Source organism: Ostrea edulis, chromosome 8, assembly GCF_947568905.1.
Source record: "Ostrea edulis chromosome 8, xbOstEdul1.1, whole genome shotgun sequence".
In the NCBI taxonomy this organism is placed as follows: domain Eukaryota; kingdom Metazoa; phylum Mollusca; class Bivalvia; order Ostreida; family Ostreidae; genus Ostrea; species Ostrea edulis.
Window position 1 is genome coordinate 42,651,779 of NC_079171.1, and position 15,341 is coordinate 42,667,119.

General features: G+C 35.7%; 3 protein-coding genes across 16 annotated transcripts in view; all 3 read right to left on the reverse strand.

The window, feature by feature from the left end:
- Window positions 1–15,341, reverse strand: part of LOC125662394 (uncharacterized) — a 1,158,266-nt gene that overhangs the window by 276,907 nt on the left and 866,018 nt on the right. The gene's annotated exons all lie outside the window — the stretch shown is intronic.
- Window positions 1,097–8,314, reverse strand: LOC125661730 (integumentary mucin A.1-like). 3 transcript variants are annotated; one of them, XM_048893881.2, is made up of 3 exons: window positions 8,211–8,314; window positions 3,325–3,361; window positions 1,097–2,113 (listed from the first exon to the last, which is right to left on the reverse strand). In XM_048893881.2, exons 2-3 carry the CDS (start codon window positions 3,359–3,361, stop codon window positions 1,296–1,298), a joined length of 855 nt encoding a protein of 284 aa, XP_048749838.2. In that variant the 5' UTR covers window positions 8,211–8,314; the 3' UTR covers window positions 1,097–1,295. The 3 variants fall into 3 exon arrangements, with proteins under 3 accessions (XP_048749838.2, XP_048749839.2, XP_056002175.1); XM_048893882.2 differs by lacking the exon at window positions 8,211–8,314 and adding an exon at window positions 4,098–4,170; XM_056146200.1 differs by lacking the exons at window positions 3,325–3,361; window positions 8,211–8,314 and adding an exon at window positions 4,098–4,144 and having other exon boundaries at window positions 1,097–2,150.
- LOC125661703 (potassium voltage-gated channel protein Shaw-like) overlaps window positions 11,556–15,341 on the reverse strand; it is a 35,224-nt gene continuing 31,438 nt past the window's right edge. For all 12 annotated transcript variants that reach the window (XM_048893815.2, XM_048893814.2, XM_048893824.2 and 9 more), the window contains one exon: window positions 11,556–13,796. In XM_048893815.2, the coding sequence (XP_048749772.2) occupies window positions 12,813–13,796 (984 nt within the window). In that variant the 3' untranslated portion in view covers window positions 11,556–12,812. The remainder of the gene's footprint in view (window positions 13,797–15,341) is intronic.

A 15,341-nucleotide genomic window follows, 5' to 3' on the forward strand; every position in this document is an offset into this window, starting at 1 on the left:
TCTATTGTTCACAGATTTAATAACTGACCATTTTGATCCCACCTCGATACAAAAACCCCTACCCCTGGGATCATCAAGTTTACTATTTTGGTAAAGGACTACCTGTTCTTTTTAAATATCTATCTACTTTCAATTTAGTATCATATATAGCACTAAAGAAGATGTTATTTAAGTGTTTTACACATAAGCACTTTATACCAATTTTGCAGTGATTCCGAAGGTCCGTGGGACATTGGCAAATGTCCGGTAATTTTTGTTTTGGTCCGATCAATATCAGTTGTTGGCCAGACCAAGTGTCCGATAATTTTTTCCCCAATGAAATACATGATTAGATAAACTTTCAATTTTTAGCAGCATGTCCCAAAACTTATTCTGTTCTTTAGTCATTGCAAACAGAAAACATGTTTACGTTTAACTCAAATATTTATCAAACTAGCAATCATCTTCAATTCCCCCGAGATCCCTTGAAACTTCAAACGTCTTTGAAACGTTTGGATTAGGTAATGAATAACACGTAAATAAAACATTTAAACTATATACTATGATCAAGAAGTACTTGAACGAGAAGGGCACGTTTGATTGAACAATTTGAGTTACACGAATTGCTCGAGTTTAAAAAAAAACGTGATATTTCATAACACTAGTGTTGAACACGGGTTGGAAATGTTTACTCCACTGACGAATCCGAAGTGAAATGCTTGGGAAATGTCTGGTCGGCGACATACATTTTACCTTGGGATCACCTAAAAAACATGTCAGTTAGAAAAAAAAAGATATATCGGACAAAATTTTAAAAAATAAATTAAAATGAAATGGCTAAACTTAAAAAAAATATTGCGATTTTTCAAATTTGAAGCAAGCCCGATAGGAATCATTAAATAGTAGTAGCATGAAACATTGTAATCGGAAAACTATGTAAAATGTCGAATTTCTATCAGTTTTGATCGGGAGCGGTACTTAACTGAATTTTCAAACTATATAGAAAAGAAAAACAAAACAACCAAAAAAAAAAAACCAAAAAAAAAAAAAAAAAAAAAAACCCCGAAATATAGGTTTTTTTATTTTAAAAATTTTGTTTTAAGCGAGATATAGAGAATCACAGCATATTTTTCTTTAATTCCAAAAGTTTATAACCAAACAAAATCAGTAACTGAAAATGTTAAAATTTCTCATACATGTACATACATCAGCTCCTTTGGAATCAGATTGCTTCTACAAACATTTACACATGCAATTAAACAATAACCCCTTTAACAAATTCGATCTGAAACTTTAAAATTGTAATAGTCCAAAATTCAGCACAGTTGACATATTTGTGGACAGAGTTTTGATTGGACCGGGTCCAAACAAGCTGTGATTATGAAATTAAATTCTAAACATCGTGGGTCTGTGTCCACACATGTTAGGGTGGTTGTAGGGGCTACTGTTGTTGTTGTTGGCGGTGTGGTTGGTGGTGTTGTTGATGTTGTTGTTAAGTCAGTACAAAGTCCACATGCTCTGGGACAAGTCTGTGATTGTTGATTATCCAGACAAACAGACATAATGAATTCAAATTCCAAACATCTCTGGTCAGTGTCCACACACTGTGAGGAAAGTGTCGTGGTGCCTTGTGTCGTTGTCAGAGCTGTTGTTGTTGGGACATTTGTCTGTGACGTTGCTTCCGGTGAACACAAGCCACACATTTTCGGACAGATCTTTGCTTTTTCGCTATCGAGACACGCAGTAATTAGAAAGTCAAATTCTACACAGCGAGGGTCCGTCTCTTCACAAACAAGTGTTGTTGTGGTGGGTAAGAGAGTTGTGGTTGACACAACGGAACACAACCCGCACATTTGTGGGCAAAGCTGCGCTTGATCCGGGTCGCGGCACCCAGTCATAATGAAATCAAAATCAAAACATGTGGGATTTGTGTCTTGGCAGGGAGCTGAGGTCGTCACTGGTAACGTGACGGATGGAACTGTGGTAGTTTGGGAAGAGGAACATGTTTTACAGGTCACGGGACAGATACCAGCTTGAGCGGAATCGAGGCAGGCTACCATGATAAAATCAAAATCTGTACATCTTGGGTCAGACTCACAACAGCCGTCTTGACAAAGTGACTGCACAAGAATACCTGTAATCATGCCAGAAAAACCAGATACAACACGCAGCTACCCTCGTTATACAGGTGATTTTTAAAATAATAATGAATGAATGGTACAGAATTTCATTAAAAATGTATAATTTCCACAAACGGATGTAAACCGATTGAAAGGCTCACAATACATCATGCTAAGATAATTTATTCCTTTCTATGAAAGTTTATATTTTCCCTTTACACATACGCCGAATCCAATGCACGTAAAAAGATTGGATTAAATTTAAAATGATATTTTCTTTCATATTGTACAGAGTGCACATCCGGGGAACCGGCAGTGTGAATTTTCTCTCGTACTTCTGGGACAATAGTTGTTGAATCTTGTAGGTTTCTTTTGCCACAAAACTATCACGAAATACCTCTACAGTGCAAACGTAGCATGCCTCTTGTTGTCTATAACTTTTCCTTAATCATGATTGCATCTTGACAATTAGAATAATTACTATCTCATGGGGAAGATTCCTTTATTTCGTTTTTACACTTAATATACAATTGTATGTATAAATCAATACAATATTCCGATATTGCGGTCTCTCGACATAAGGGCAGACCGAATCATGACATTTAATCTAAGACCCGAAGGTTGTCATACTTTCCTGAATCTACATCTTCCTAAGTCAAGGATTTGTGACCCATCACATTTTTTTCTCATGAATAATGGTGGTGGATCACAAATGACTTTAAAAAATGGCGACTCCAAGGGAAATTGGGAACTCTATTCAAACCACAACATCTAAGACTCAAATTATACTTATAACCAATCGGTTGTTAATATTTGACTTTTGTAAGGAGAGAGAGAGAGAGAGAGAGAGAGAGAGATTGCCATTAAATAAACCCCACTGAATTAAAATCAAATCGGGGAATTAATGTTTTAAAAGTCAGGTAATTTTTTTAATTTGTGTTTTCCCCCTATCTATCTGATTAATTGCGCTATTAGGCTGTTTAAGGTAAACTTTGACTCCTTTGTCATGAAATTTATCATTTTATATAAACATGTCAGGTTCCTATAAAAATCATGAATTACAAACACAAAATATTTTCAAAATGTGTTTATCCTACAAAGTTGCTAAAATGCCTAAAAACAGGACTGCCGTAGCTGAAAATTCACCCGATACCGCTTTATCAAGAACTCAAATAAAAACCAAAAACATTTTACTGGGGGTTATAGAAATATTCAAATTTCTCACCTTTAAGAAGCACAAAAGCAACCACCGCTAACTGCATCTGACAAACAGAAAAATCAAGATACAGTTCATTATGACGTCATGAAGTGTTGCAGTTCATAACCTCATGTATTTTCAAAAATGATTTATCAATTTGATATGTTTTCATTCTACTTTCATTTCTGTCGGGATTCTCAGCCGTTAAAACAGACGTAGTATATCTATCATGATTCAAATGTGCAATGTACACACGGCAGTGCATTCACGAGGAAATGGTTTTCATGAACATTGGATACATAAAAATTAGGATATCCATGTATAGTGCTGAGAAAAGCATATCGACTTTGCATTTAGTGATCGGTCGATCTATATTTTTTTCAGATTGCTGCAGAGAGAGAGAGAGAGAGAGAGAGAGAGAGAGAGAGAGAGAGAGAGATTATTGTAGTATAGATATACAGCGAAACATTCACATGATTTGTACAAGTAAAAAAAAATCTACGGATTTACATGTAAACTTGTAAAATACCACCACACGTAGACTACATGAATGTAACTATGGTGGCTGATTTTTTCGTTCTGTCGTCTTTTCGTTATTTCGGGGCGAATAGTGGCTAATTATAGTTTTGTAGTCAGTGACACAAATCAGCCAGCATAAGTAACAGCTGTAACGCAGGCGTGAAATTACATTCAAAACTAATTACATAAAGTTGTTTCCTAGAAGAAAATCGTCTTGTGAAAATGAAATACGACAAAATTCAAAATCAGTATGCTCAACAATGTCGAATGACCAAAGTTACCTTAATTTGTCGTGATACCAATCTATACCTGTGTGACCCTTCCAATTGCGGTCATATAGGGGTAATAAAAGATAGTGAAAAATGGGTCACTATTTCATTATGGACTATAAAATGATGTGTAATGTAGTCTCAATACTGGCAGATCCAGTGTCGCAAAAAATTATGAAAAATTAATTCCTGTCGCAAGATTCCACATTTCACCCCAGAAGAACTCGCTTTTACTTTACTTTAAAAAATGAAAAATGTCTTTGGTTCCCATAGCAACATGTATTGTATCGATCAAACAGCTAAATGTGCAATTTCTAATTTAGTATTAATTAGTTCTCATTAAGCAATGAAATGCGAAATACTTCATACAGTTACTATCTTTAGAGAAGAAAACAGGTTTTTTCCAATAAATTTTGGAAGGAAAGACACATGAATTGAAAGAATATATTTTGAAACATTTTCGATCAACGGGGGTTACGTCACGTTAGGCCTTCTCCAGACAAAGATATTGATTTTTGAAGCAGAATTGATGGAATTGCACTTATAGTCTAGTTCCGCTTACAAAACATCTGATGCAAGTCTGTATTACGAAATCGACCGATTATGCAGACCATATGTTAGGGATCAAACGTTTGGTAGTTTTCATATATATTTAAAGTTGGTAGTTTTCATATACATTTTAAACTTTATACAAAATCTTAAATAGAGGTGTGTTCGGGTATTCGGTCCCAGTCTGGGTCCAGCAGTTTCCCATGAATTAAATCACGTGATGCCAGTTATCAAAAGATGTGTTCATTTGTATAACTATTGCGCATTTACAGGATTCTACATAAATCAATTAAAGGTAATTCAACGCGACACAAATCTGGGGTGGATCTAGAAAATATTGAAATTGCAACACCCCCCCCCCCCCAACCCACAAAGTGAGGGGAGAAGTGTGAAAATCCAGAATATATTGAAGGTGCTACCGTTTGTGCGAGCGCAGGAAGTAGAGACGCGGTCGAGCATAAAAATCTTACAGGTTTGATGCAAACTTAAAGGCAGTGAAAATATAAGGATTATACAATTTAAACATTCATATAAAATAAACAGAACGAGAATAGAAATTAGAATTAAAGGGACATAATTTAATTAAACCTGGCCTTTGAAGCTGAGCGCCATTCCTTGTCATTAGCCGCATATGTGTTAAAAAGAACAGAGTAGCAGTTGATAATCAGTTTTACGTGTCATGTATTTTCAATCAAAGTGTGTAATATAATCATTCGATTGTACAATCTAATTAAAATTAGATGTTGGATCCGCTCGCATACTCGCTACACAAACATCTAACAACATCCCGTAGAGGGTCACGTCAGAGGTCAAATTCGATTGACCAATGAAATCACCGCTGGCAAAATCATTGAATGTTTGTTGAAGCCGATAAATCTAGAGTGATACCGAATTTGACCTCTGACATGACCCTTTATGGGATGTTTTTAGATGTTTGTGTAGCGAGTATGCGAGCGGATCCAAGATCTAATTTTAATTAGATTGTCGATTGTAAAACAAATGATTGAAAGATATGCAAATGTCAAAATACCTCTAAATATAGCATTCAGTCGCTCTAGTTTTGATATTAAGAATACTTCAATCGATAAAACAATGTGTAAAACAATGTTTATTTCTGCCAATTATAATTTTTCAATAAAAAGGGACGAAAGGGGGGGGGGGGTTGCCTCGGTAACCACACTCTATATCGGCAAAAACAGTACACTAATCATTTATACCCATTCGTCTTTTATGTTGCATGTCACAGAGCCCCCCCTCGAGAATTCAGAGAAAATAATGGTGACTGTAAATACTTACTAATGAGAAGCAGCCTGTTCTCACGCGACATGATTATCCCGAGGAATTCTCACGCGACACAATTATTCTGAGGAAGTAAACGTCCCAGATTTTGCCCGAGATTAATTCAAGTTTCATGAAATGTAAATGGCTCCATATTCATCCCTCCTTCCATTCATCCACCAATCCATCTATTTACCAATCCATCCACTAATCGATTCATCCACGAATCCATCTATTCACCAATCCATCCACTAATCCATTCATCCACCAGTCCATCTATTCACCAATCCATTCACTAATCCATTCATCCACCAATCCATCTATTCACCAATCCATCCACTAATCCATTCATCCACCAGTCCATCTATTCACCAATCCATCCACTAATCCATTCATCCACCAGTCCATCTATTCACCAATCCATTCACTAATCCATTCATCCACCAGTCCATCTATTCACCAATCCATCCACTAATCCATTCATCCACCAGTCCATCTATTAATCCATTCATCCACCAATCCATCTATTCACCAATCCATCCACTAATCCATTCATCCACCAATCCATCTATTCACCAATCCATCCACTAATCCATTCATCCACCAATCCATCTATTCACCAATCCATCCATTCATCTACAAATCCATCTATTCACCAATCCATCCACTAATCCATTCATCCACCAGTCCATCTATTCACCAATCCATTCACTAATCCATTCATCCACCAATCCATCTATTCACCAATCCATCCACTAATCCATTCCTCCATCAATCCAATCATCCACCAATCCATCCACTAATCCATTCATCCACCAGTCCATCTATTCACCAATCCATCCACTAATCCATTCATCCACCAGTCCATCTATTCACCAATCCATCCACTAATCCATTCATCCACCAGTCCATCTATTCACCAATCCATCCACTAATCCATTCATCCACCAATCCATCTATTCACCAATCCATTCACTAATCCATTCATCCACCAATCCCTCTATTCACCAATCCATCCACTAATCCATTCATCCACCAATCCATCTATTCACCAATCCATCCACTAATCCATTCATCCACCAATCCATCTATTCACCAATCCATCCATTCATCCACAAATCCATCTATTCACCAATCCATCCACTAATCCATTCATCCACCAGTCCATCTATTCACCAATCCATTCATTAATCCATTCATCCACCAATCCATCTATTCACCAATCCATCCACTAATCCATTCATCCACCAATCCATCTATTCACCAATCCATTCACTAATCCATTCCTCCATCAATCCAATCATCCACCAATTGAAACCTGCCTACATTTCCGGTTTTCTCGTGTACATTTTTGTATATTTACACTCCAGTGATTTTACCCTCGTTATCTTTACTAATTGATGAATACAATATAAATGTTTATTCGGTATATACTATAATATAAATATGCATGTACATAAATACCATGAAACCCCAAATGCTTATTCCCAATGGGGTGTTTAGATGCACGGATGTTTGCGCTAGGGGGTCATGTATGAGGGAGGAAACCGGAGTAACCGGAGGAAACCCACGTGTCCGAGCGGTCGTCAACATAAATGATGTGATAATAACCACCTGAAGGGGAGGGGTTGGAAACCATGTGACCCCTCTAGAACGTGTTGATTGCACAATATTGCGGAAAAGGACCAGCATCCGTCAGTCCTAACGAAATAATAATAATAATAATAAAAACAACGGGGGAAGGCCGCTACTGATCTAAGTTTCACTTCTATAAAATCAAGGAAGGATATATGATTGTGAAAAACTAAGATATGGTTTCAGGGAGTTCATAACCCGGAGGCTGTGTACGACATTTAGAGGGTAATATAGACCGATCTGTAACAGGGACTGTCAACTCTCGCTCTGTAACCGTGTTTTCGTATGTCTGTATTTCCGTTTGAACATTTAAATTCATAAACTGCTTACTGCTTGAGGGATGATTAGGTAATTCTAACTGCAGCACTTACAGGAAATGGAGAATTTAAATATAAAGATATTTTCCAGTGACCTTATTGATGTCGGCCAAATAACCTTGATACAAGTTTAATACACTTTTATCGTGACCTAAGCAATTTACATTTCAGTCAAACATGAAATTCATCACAGACTCAGACGGTAACCCCCCCCCCCCCCCCCCCCCCCGCCCAATTTCAAACATCAAGAGACGCGCACATGTACGTGAATCAGAAATGATTTCTGGAGATCGTGGTGATGTAATTCGTGTTTAGTACATGTATGTACACATACGTTTGTATTTACCTGCAGTAAAGGTATTAAGGTACGTCTGTCTAGAATAAGGAAGTAAATCCTTTATGCGATTTTCTTTTAAGGTAGTACTCTACATCGTCATATTGGCTGACTTCCTATAAAAACATAGATGGAAAAAAATCAATATCAGCAATATTAAACTTTTCCTTTTCCATTTAAATACCTAGCCGAGTAGATCAGTAGGTTAGAATACCGACTACTGAACTGTAGGTCGCATGTTCGAGTCCAGTAGGGGTTTTAAATTTTTTTCAGATTACCTTCTACTAAAACTGTATTTTTTGACAAAATAAAGTAAATTTGAAAATTTTCAAATTCAAAATATTGTTGTACATATCCTCCACTTTTCATCTACATCAAATTTCTCTGGTGTAGCGTACATCCTTAAATCGTTACTGTATCTGTAGATGCTATTTTTCAAAGCGTAGATTTATATGATCAACTAAATCGTAGGAACGATTTTTCAATTCTACATCGTCTTTACGATTTACTATTTGATTCATGCAAACAATTTATTTTATTTTTTTGTACTAGGCCTACATGTAAGTCAAAATGTTACGAATACGCCGTTGTAGCAGTATAAAAACCCTAGGAAGAAATGATTATGTGATGTCGTTTCAATAAATCCCTAGAGACGCGAACGGTTATATTTCAAATGGCAAAAAAAGCAATGCAGGAAAGCGTCGAGAGATCCAAAATGCGTCACCCTTTCGGCGTGCTTTTATAATATCGGAGGTCGTAACGGTTGTGAATTAAGAGGACAGAGATTCATTAATATTGAACCCTATTTTGTAAACGGAAAATAAAATGAAACTTGTAGATTCTTTAAATAAGAGATGAATGTATGACCATTTTGGCACTGTTTTAGAAATACTCTCAAAATGTACGTAAATCAAACATAGCAGTGTAAATGTCTCCACCCACCCAGACAGACGGACAGACAGACAGAAGGGCAGACAGACAGACAGACAGACGGAGAGACAGACAGACAGACGGACAGACAGACACACGGACAGACAGACGGGCAGACAAACAGGCAAAGTCAAGCGAGCATCCAGATCCTCCCCTGAGGTTTGATGTAATTTCCTGTAAAAGACTGAAACTTTGTGGCTTTATATGTCTAGTTCCCCTCAGGGGGAAAGAAGAATTTTCAGAAAAAAATCTGGATCCATGCATTAAAGCGTCCACCACACAGTGCATGTGCACCACTGTTACGCGTTCACGGAACCTTAATTTCGTGTTCTATCTATTCGTTATCGATATTGTACAGTGCCCTGATTGGAAATTTAAGAGTAATTTACAAATTATGTCTGAAACGGTGAAATGAACTGTTTACTTTCATACTTGATTTATAGTATGCCAATATGTTATCATCATATTAAAGAGACATTACGTTCTTTGCGATTTATATTTATGAGCAAACACGGTCAAAAACACGAAACTTCTGATGAGCAAGAATGAGTTTAATCAAGACAAGAGGACGAGACATCCCGAAGATCAATACAATTAAATGTCGTTATACATAGATAATGGTAAAAATGAGCTATATTTGAACTTTTTTTTCTATGAAATTTATATTTATGAACATTTTCAAAATATCATTAAAACCAGCCAGCATAAAACGTTTCATGAATTATTTAGCCTTTGACTATGTCCTCTACTGTGCTAGTTTTATCAGGAAAAATCAATATCCACGTCAATAAAAAAAAATATAAAAGAACAATGCGTGCATATACATTTCAAAATTACTACTGCCCTACTCACATTTCGACAGAGATCAAATTAATAATAATCATGAAATACGAGGCGGATACAGAAAAAAATTCAATGGGGGAAGGGGTGCGAACTAAGATGGTGCCCCCCCCCCCCTCCCGGTGGAGGGACAGCAGACTCTAACACAGCATGAATTATCTTTTTTGTTAAAAATGTTTACTCCCCCCCCCCAATAAAAGAAATTTAAAAAAAGGGGGGGGGGGGGGTCTAGCCTTCCAACTCCCTCAGGATCCGCCACTGAACCATATATTAGTGTATTTGAATGCAATATAGCAAAATTACATGTATAGTTTTCTCTCATAGATGTAGTTGCCTATTGAATAAAACCATTACACGTTTTTCCTACTTAATAGTAGGCATGCAAGGACTTCAACGGTGGCAAAAAAGACTGTAGCTTATGAAGAAAATATCATAGATGACTTCTTTCAAGAATGCATTATTTTGGTTTTATCTCCAGAACGTTAACGCTTTGTTTCTGATTTCTTTATGAAGTTTTTGGAATGTACATGTATCTTGGACATTTATGATAAAAATGTTATAAATTCCATAATACTTCATTGGAAATGATTTTGAAGTTCATGGGTTACATGTAATATAGCGCCAAATTTAAATAAAGTTAAAATACAGTAAAACAAGCTTTATAACGTACACGTTTATAACGAATTCACGCTTATTTCGAATTGATATTTATTACACTACAGTAGAAAAATAAGGGAAATTAATTCTTTATTTGATATAAGATAGTTTAGTTATAATGAACTGTTTTTCGCTGCCCCTGGAGGTTCGCTATAACCTTGTTTTACTGTATAATGAAGTTTGGTTATAATGAAGTGTTTTTCGCTGACTCTGGTTCGCTATAAACGTGTTTTACTGTATAATGAAATTTGTTTATAATGAACTGTTTTTCGCTGGCCCTGGTTCGCTATTTAACGTGTTCTACTGTATAATGAAGTTTGTTTCTGATGAAGTGTTTTTCGCTGGCCCTGGAGGTTCGCTATAACCTTGTTTTACTGTATAATGATGTTTGTTTTATAATGAACTGTTTTTGGCTGGCCATGGAGGTTCGCTATAACCTTGTTTTACAGTATAATGAAGTTTGGTTATAATGAATTGTTTTTCGCTGACTCTGGTTCGCTATAAACGTGTTTTACTGTATAATGAATTTTAGCAGATTTAGCAAGTTTTTCTGAAAAGGTAGTTCGAAATTCATAGCGCTTCCCTTTCTGATACAATTTGTTTTAACAAGTGTATTATTGATATGAATGGATATTTTGGCGCTCTTATTCTTGGTGCCAAATAAAGCGAACATTTCCAACTCGCTAAAATTATTCGATTACAATATACTTTGTACACATTTCTGCCTTGTGTGTTGATTTATTAGTTTATTGATTTGAATATTCTACAACCAACACATTATAAAAATGAAAGGAAAAAACCAAGAACATAATAAGCATGTAAAATTCTAAATATAGATGTAGAAAAAACAACGGGTGGGTCCAAAACGTTTATGTACCGCCCTCTATGGGCCCAACTTTCTACGGACAGCCTCTTCAAGTTAAAAAGCAATCAGTTTCAGTTTCTTTATTTCCGTGAGCCATGTGGCTCATTGGATTCACATACACATACACATATATATACACAGGCTGTACAGTAAATATAAAGATATAATACATACAGGAACAGTATATGGAGAGTGCATAAACTTACATAACGTTATACAGTAATATCATTGCATAAATTTAAGTTATATATAAACACAGTATACTCAGTACTTTCGCTGTATATATATATATTACAGGTATTCATAACCAATTACACTGATTCATAATATGTACTGTATCTGGTATACGCGGGGAAAAAAAGCTCTATGTACTAATTAATAACAGTGTCATTACGTAGTTTCGCGGCACATTTAAGATATTTACCTATATTACTCAGTTCTTTGATGTTATAAAATTACAAATCACGCTTGCGGAAATGACCGAGTAATTGCGATTTTCCAAAGTGGAATGATGATAAAAGATTGATTTTCATACAAAAATATACTGTACATCGAAATGAAATTCAGAAAAAACGTACCTTTTAAAACAACTAAGACAATGGAATTTGAATGTAGTGTTTATCGATTTGATAGACCTACATGTATAACATATACACACTGATAAATAACGACATACCGGCACGCATCAAATGCACGTGATCTTCTCCGTACAAATGCACAAAGAGACAATATATCATGTGTCATAGCAGTATAACTAATGTACTCCAATCCTGTCTACAGGTTCAAACATGTTCATGGGCTCAATTCATTAATGTAAGCTTAAATATTACTACATGTACTACAAATAAGTGTATGTGTAATGAAGGAGGGCATTCACACAATACATCTTACCTTGTATGTGAAGATAACTAAATAAAGAACATTGTCAAAAAGGGGGATACACCCCTCCCCTCCCCACCTGATTCTACATAAGAGATTTTGTCAAATTTGTGGGGCGAGATGTTTGTGGTTTAAAATATGCATAGCATTCCTTAACTTTGACTTCCATCCATATACATTCTTGTATTTTAGCGATTCATTTTATTCAATGAGGAGTAAAACACCAAAATGCACAATCAAACAAAATAATGACACTTCCCAATGGCAGAAATACAGGGGGTTGAACATTTTTGAAAATTATCAATGGTCAATTTCGCCAATATGGTGATTTCACCGCCTTCCGGTTTTTTTGTTGGTGGGGAGGGGGTACAAACTTGGTCAGCTGACATGCATGCATCAAGGTCTGCCTTTAGTTTATAATTGTTTATAGTCAACGTTCCGCCTTACATCTTCTTGCCGCCCCCCGCCCCCTGCCCCACCTTTTCTTGATGACTCACACTTAACTTCTTAGACTTCCCGATTTCAACACGATTTTTATGAGATTCTATAGTTTCCAGTGTTAGCACATGGATCGGCGACACGGACTTACTTTCGCTTCCAGGTTTTAATCTACATTTGCTTTTGTTTTCTTTTTTCTTTGCCTTTTCGTGATTTGAATAGTCTTTCAGTTTATTATAGTAGACTGTGAAATTTGACGTCACAACGGCCACCGGTATCGCTAGCATGATAATTCCCGTCAAGGCACACAAAACTCCTACAATACGCCCGAGAAAATACGTGGGTACTACGTCACCATATCCTACAGTTGTCATGGTAATAAAAGCCCACCATAATCCAGTGAAAGCATTACTGAATGCATTATGGTCTTGAAATTCAACATAATATATCAAGTAGCCAAAAAACAAATTCGAAAGAAAGAAAATAGCGATGAGAATCCCAAACTGATACATACTAGCTCGTGCGGCCAAATTGATGACGTCAAAACTCTGGAACCTATTCATAAATCGGTAGAAACGAAACAGTCGCAGTAGCGAAGCAGACGATAGGATCATGATGACGTAAGAGAACGCTGTACCGTTCATGGATTCTGGTCTCATCTGTAACAAGGGGAAAAAGATCCAAAACGCGATGATACAAACCGCGTCAACGACGTTAGGCGGCGTGCATAAGAAATGTCGACATTTTAATGGCGTCACCCACAGGCGGGCGAGGTACTCAATAGTGAAAAATATTCCGCAAAATGCATCGATGTATTTAATGGAATCAGGAACCGTCGTTGTGAAGTACAGATTCGTTTTGGGAGTTGTCAAGGTGTCGTTATAAAACTCTGAATTTCGATCGGTGGGTTTGCGGATGTCTGCCATTGTGCTTAGGAAAAGAACAGCTGTTGACAGGACTACTATCAACATATACAGGGTGTTGAAAACCTGAAAGTAGAATGAATTTTGTGATTTAGTGAACAAATGTTTTCTTTGCATCACCAGCCATAATTTGTTGTAATCATTCATTGTTATAAAAGGTTTGTTATACTCATTGTTTAAAATATTATAGAAAATTGAATTCAGCATAATTTCTTTAAGGAAGTTAGTTCGTGAGCTTTTGGGCATAACTGTGCAGGATGCTACAATTAAATATTTACCGGTTTATTACTGACCCCATTGGTGCACACATATTTCACATCTATTACTGAACCCTATTTGTGTCCATTCACATTTTGAGAGTTTGGCAGGACTATATTTTGTGGCAGAAGGATTGATTAATCAAAACGTTCTAAATCTGCATGATTTTGTTTCATCCAAAATATCTTCTAGTTTTATATTCCTATGTACGAGTATTTCAGTTTTATAATTTATGATATACGTAGTTCAAAGTTTTGGAACTAGTTCAATTTATTAATTTGGTTGATATATTTTTCGAAACAGAACACAAATTCTTTTTTTAAAAAAAGGTTTCAGTTAATCTACTCGGAATTTTGTATGAAAATTCAGTATTTCCGTCAATAATTTTAAAATTTGATCTCTAACCCTCACTTTTTTAAGTTCCATTTTAAATTTTGAGACAATACATTGAAAAGTATGTGAGATTTTAAAAATTGACATTACTCCTAATATGTCCTTTTAAACTCTCATATTTGATATAATGAATTCTCGTATCTCAAGTGCAAAAATTAAAATAGTTTAAAAAAAATTTCATCTGTAGTGGTAGAAGACATGATTATGTATCTATTTTATGTAATGATTGATTTGTGTTACTTATGTTGTGTTAACACCAACAGACAAATCAAGTTTAACTGAATTAATCTTGAGTCAATTTTAAGTGCAAGAAGGTCATATTCAGAACACTGTAGCTCAATAACAAGCAATGTGACCCCAGTTTTTCTTTTTAATTTCCTAATTCTCCTTCAATGCAGAAATAAAAAATACCCTTCCCAAAAATTGACATTGCTCCAAATCTCAGGTGCGAACCTCTTTAACGTAAACGATATGTTGTGATCATTATACAGGTAATAGGAAATGAATAAAATAATTAAATTCCGTTTTGTCTCTTTGTTTTGCAAACAAATTGAAATTGGTACATGTAACCTAAATATCTTTAATTTAAAAGAATTCTTCTAGATTTTTATACTTAAAACATCATAATATTACATATTGATATACCTAGATATTGAACTCTAAAACTTTATTGAAAATTTAATCAATAAAACGTCATCCGAGCTACTGTATATTCCTTATTTTACACGAGTACCTAACATCGCGAAATAACTCGTAGACGTCCCAATCTCGAGAACGTAAATTCACGAGTGATCTGTTGATCAAGAGTTTTTGCCTGCATTTTAAAATAATAGCGAGTAATTATATTTCGCGAGTGGTGTTACGCACAGAATTACGCCAAAAATAAATTTTTCGCGTTCATAAAACCAATATTGGCGCTAAATCTGAATTTTTTACTTTGTTGTAAATATGTGCAACATG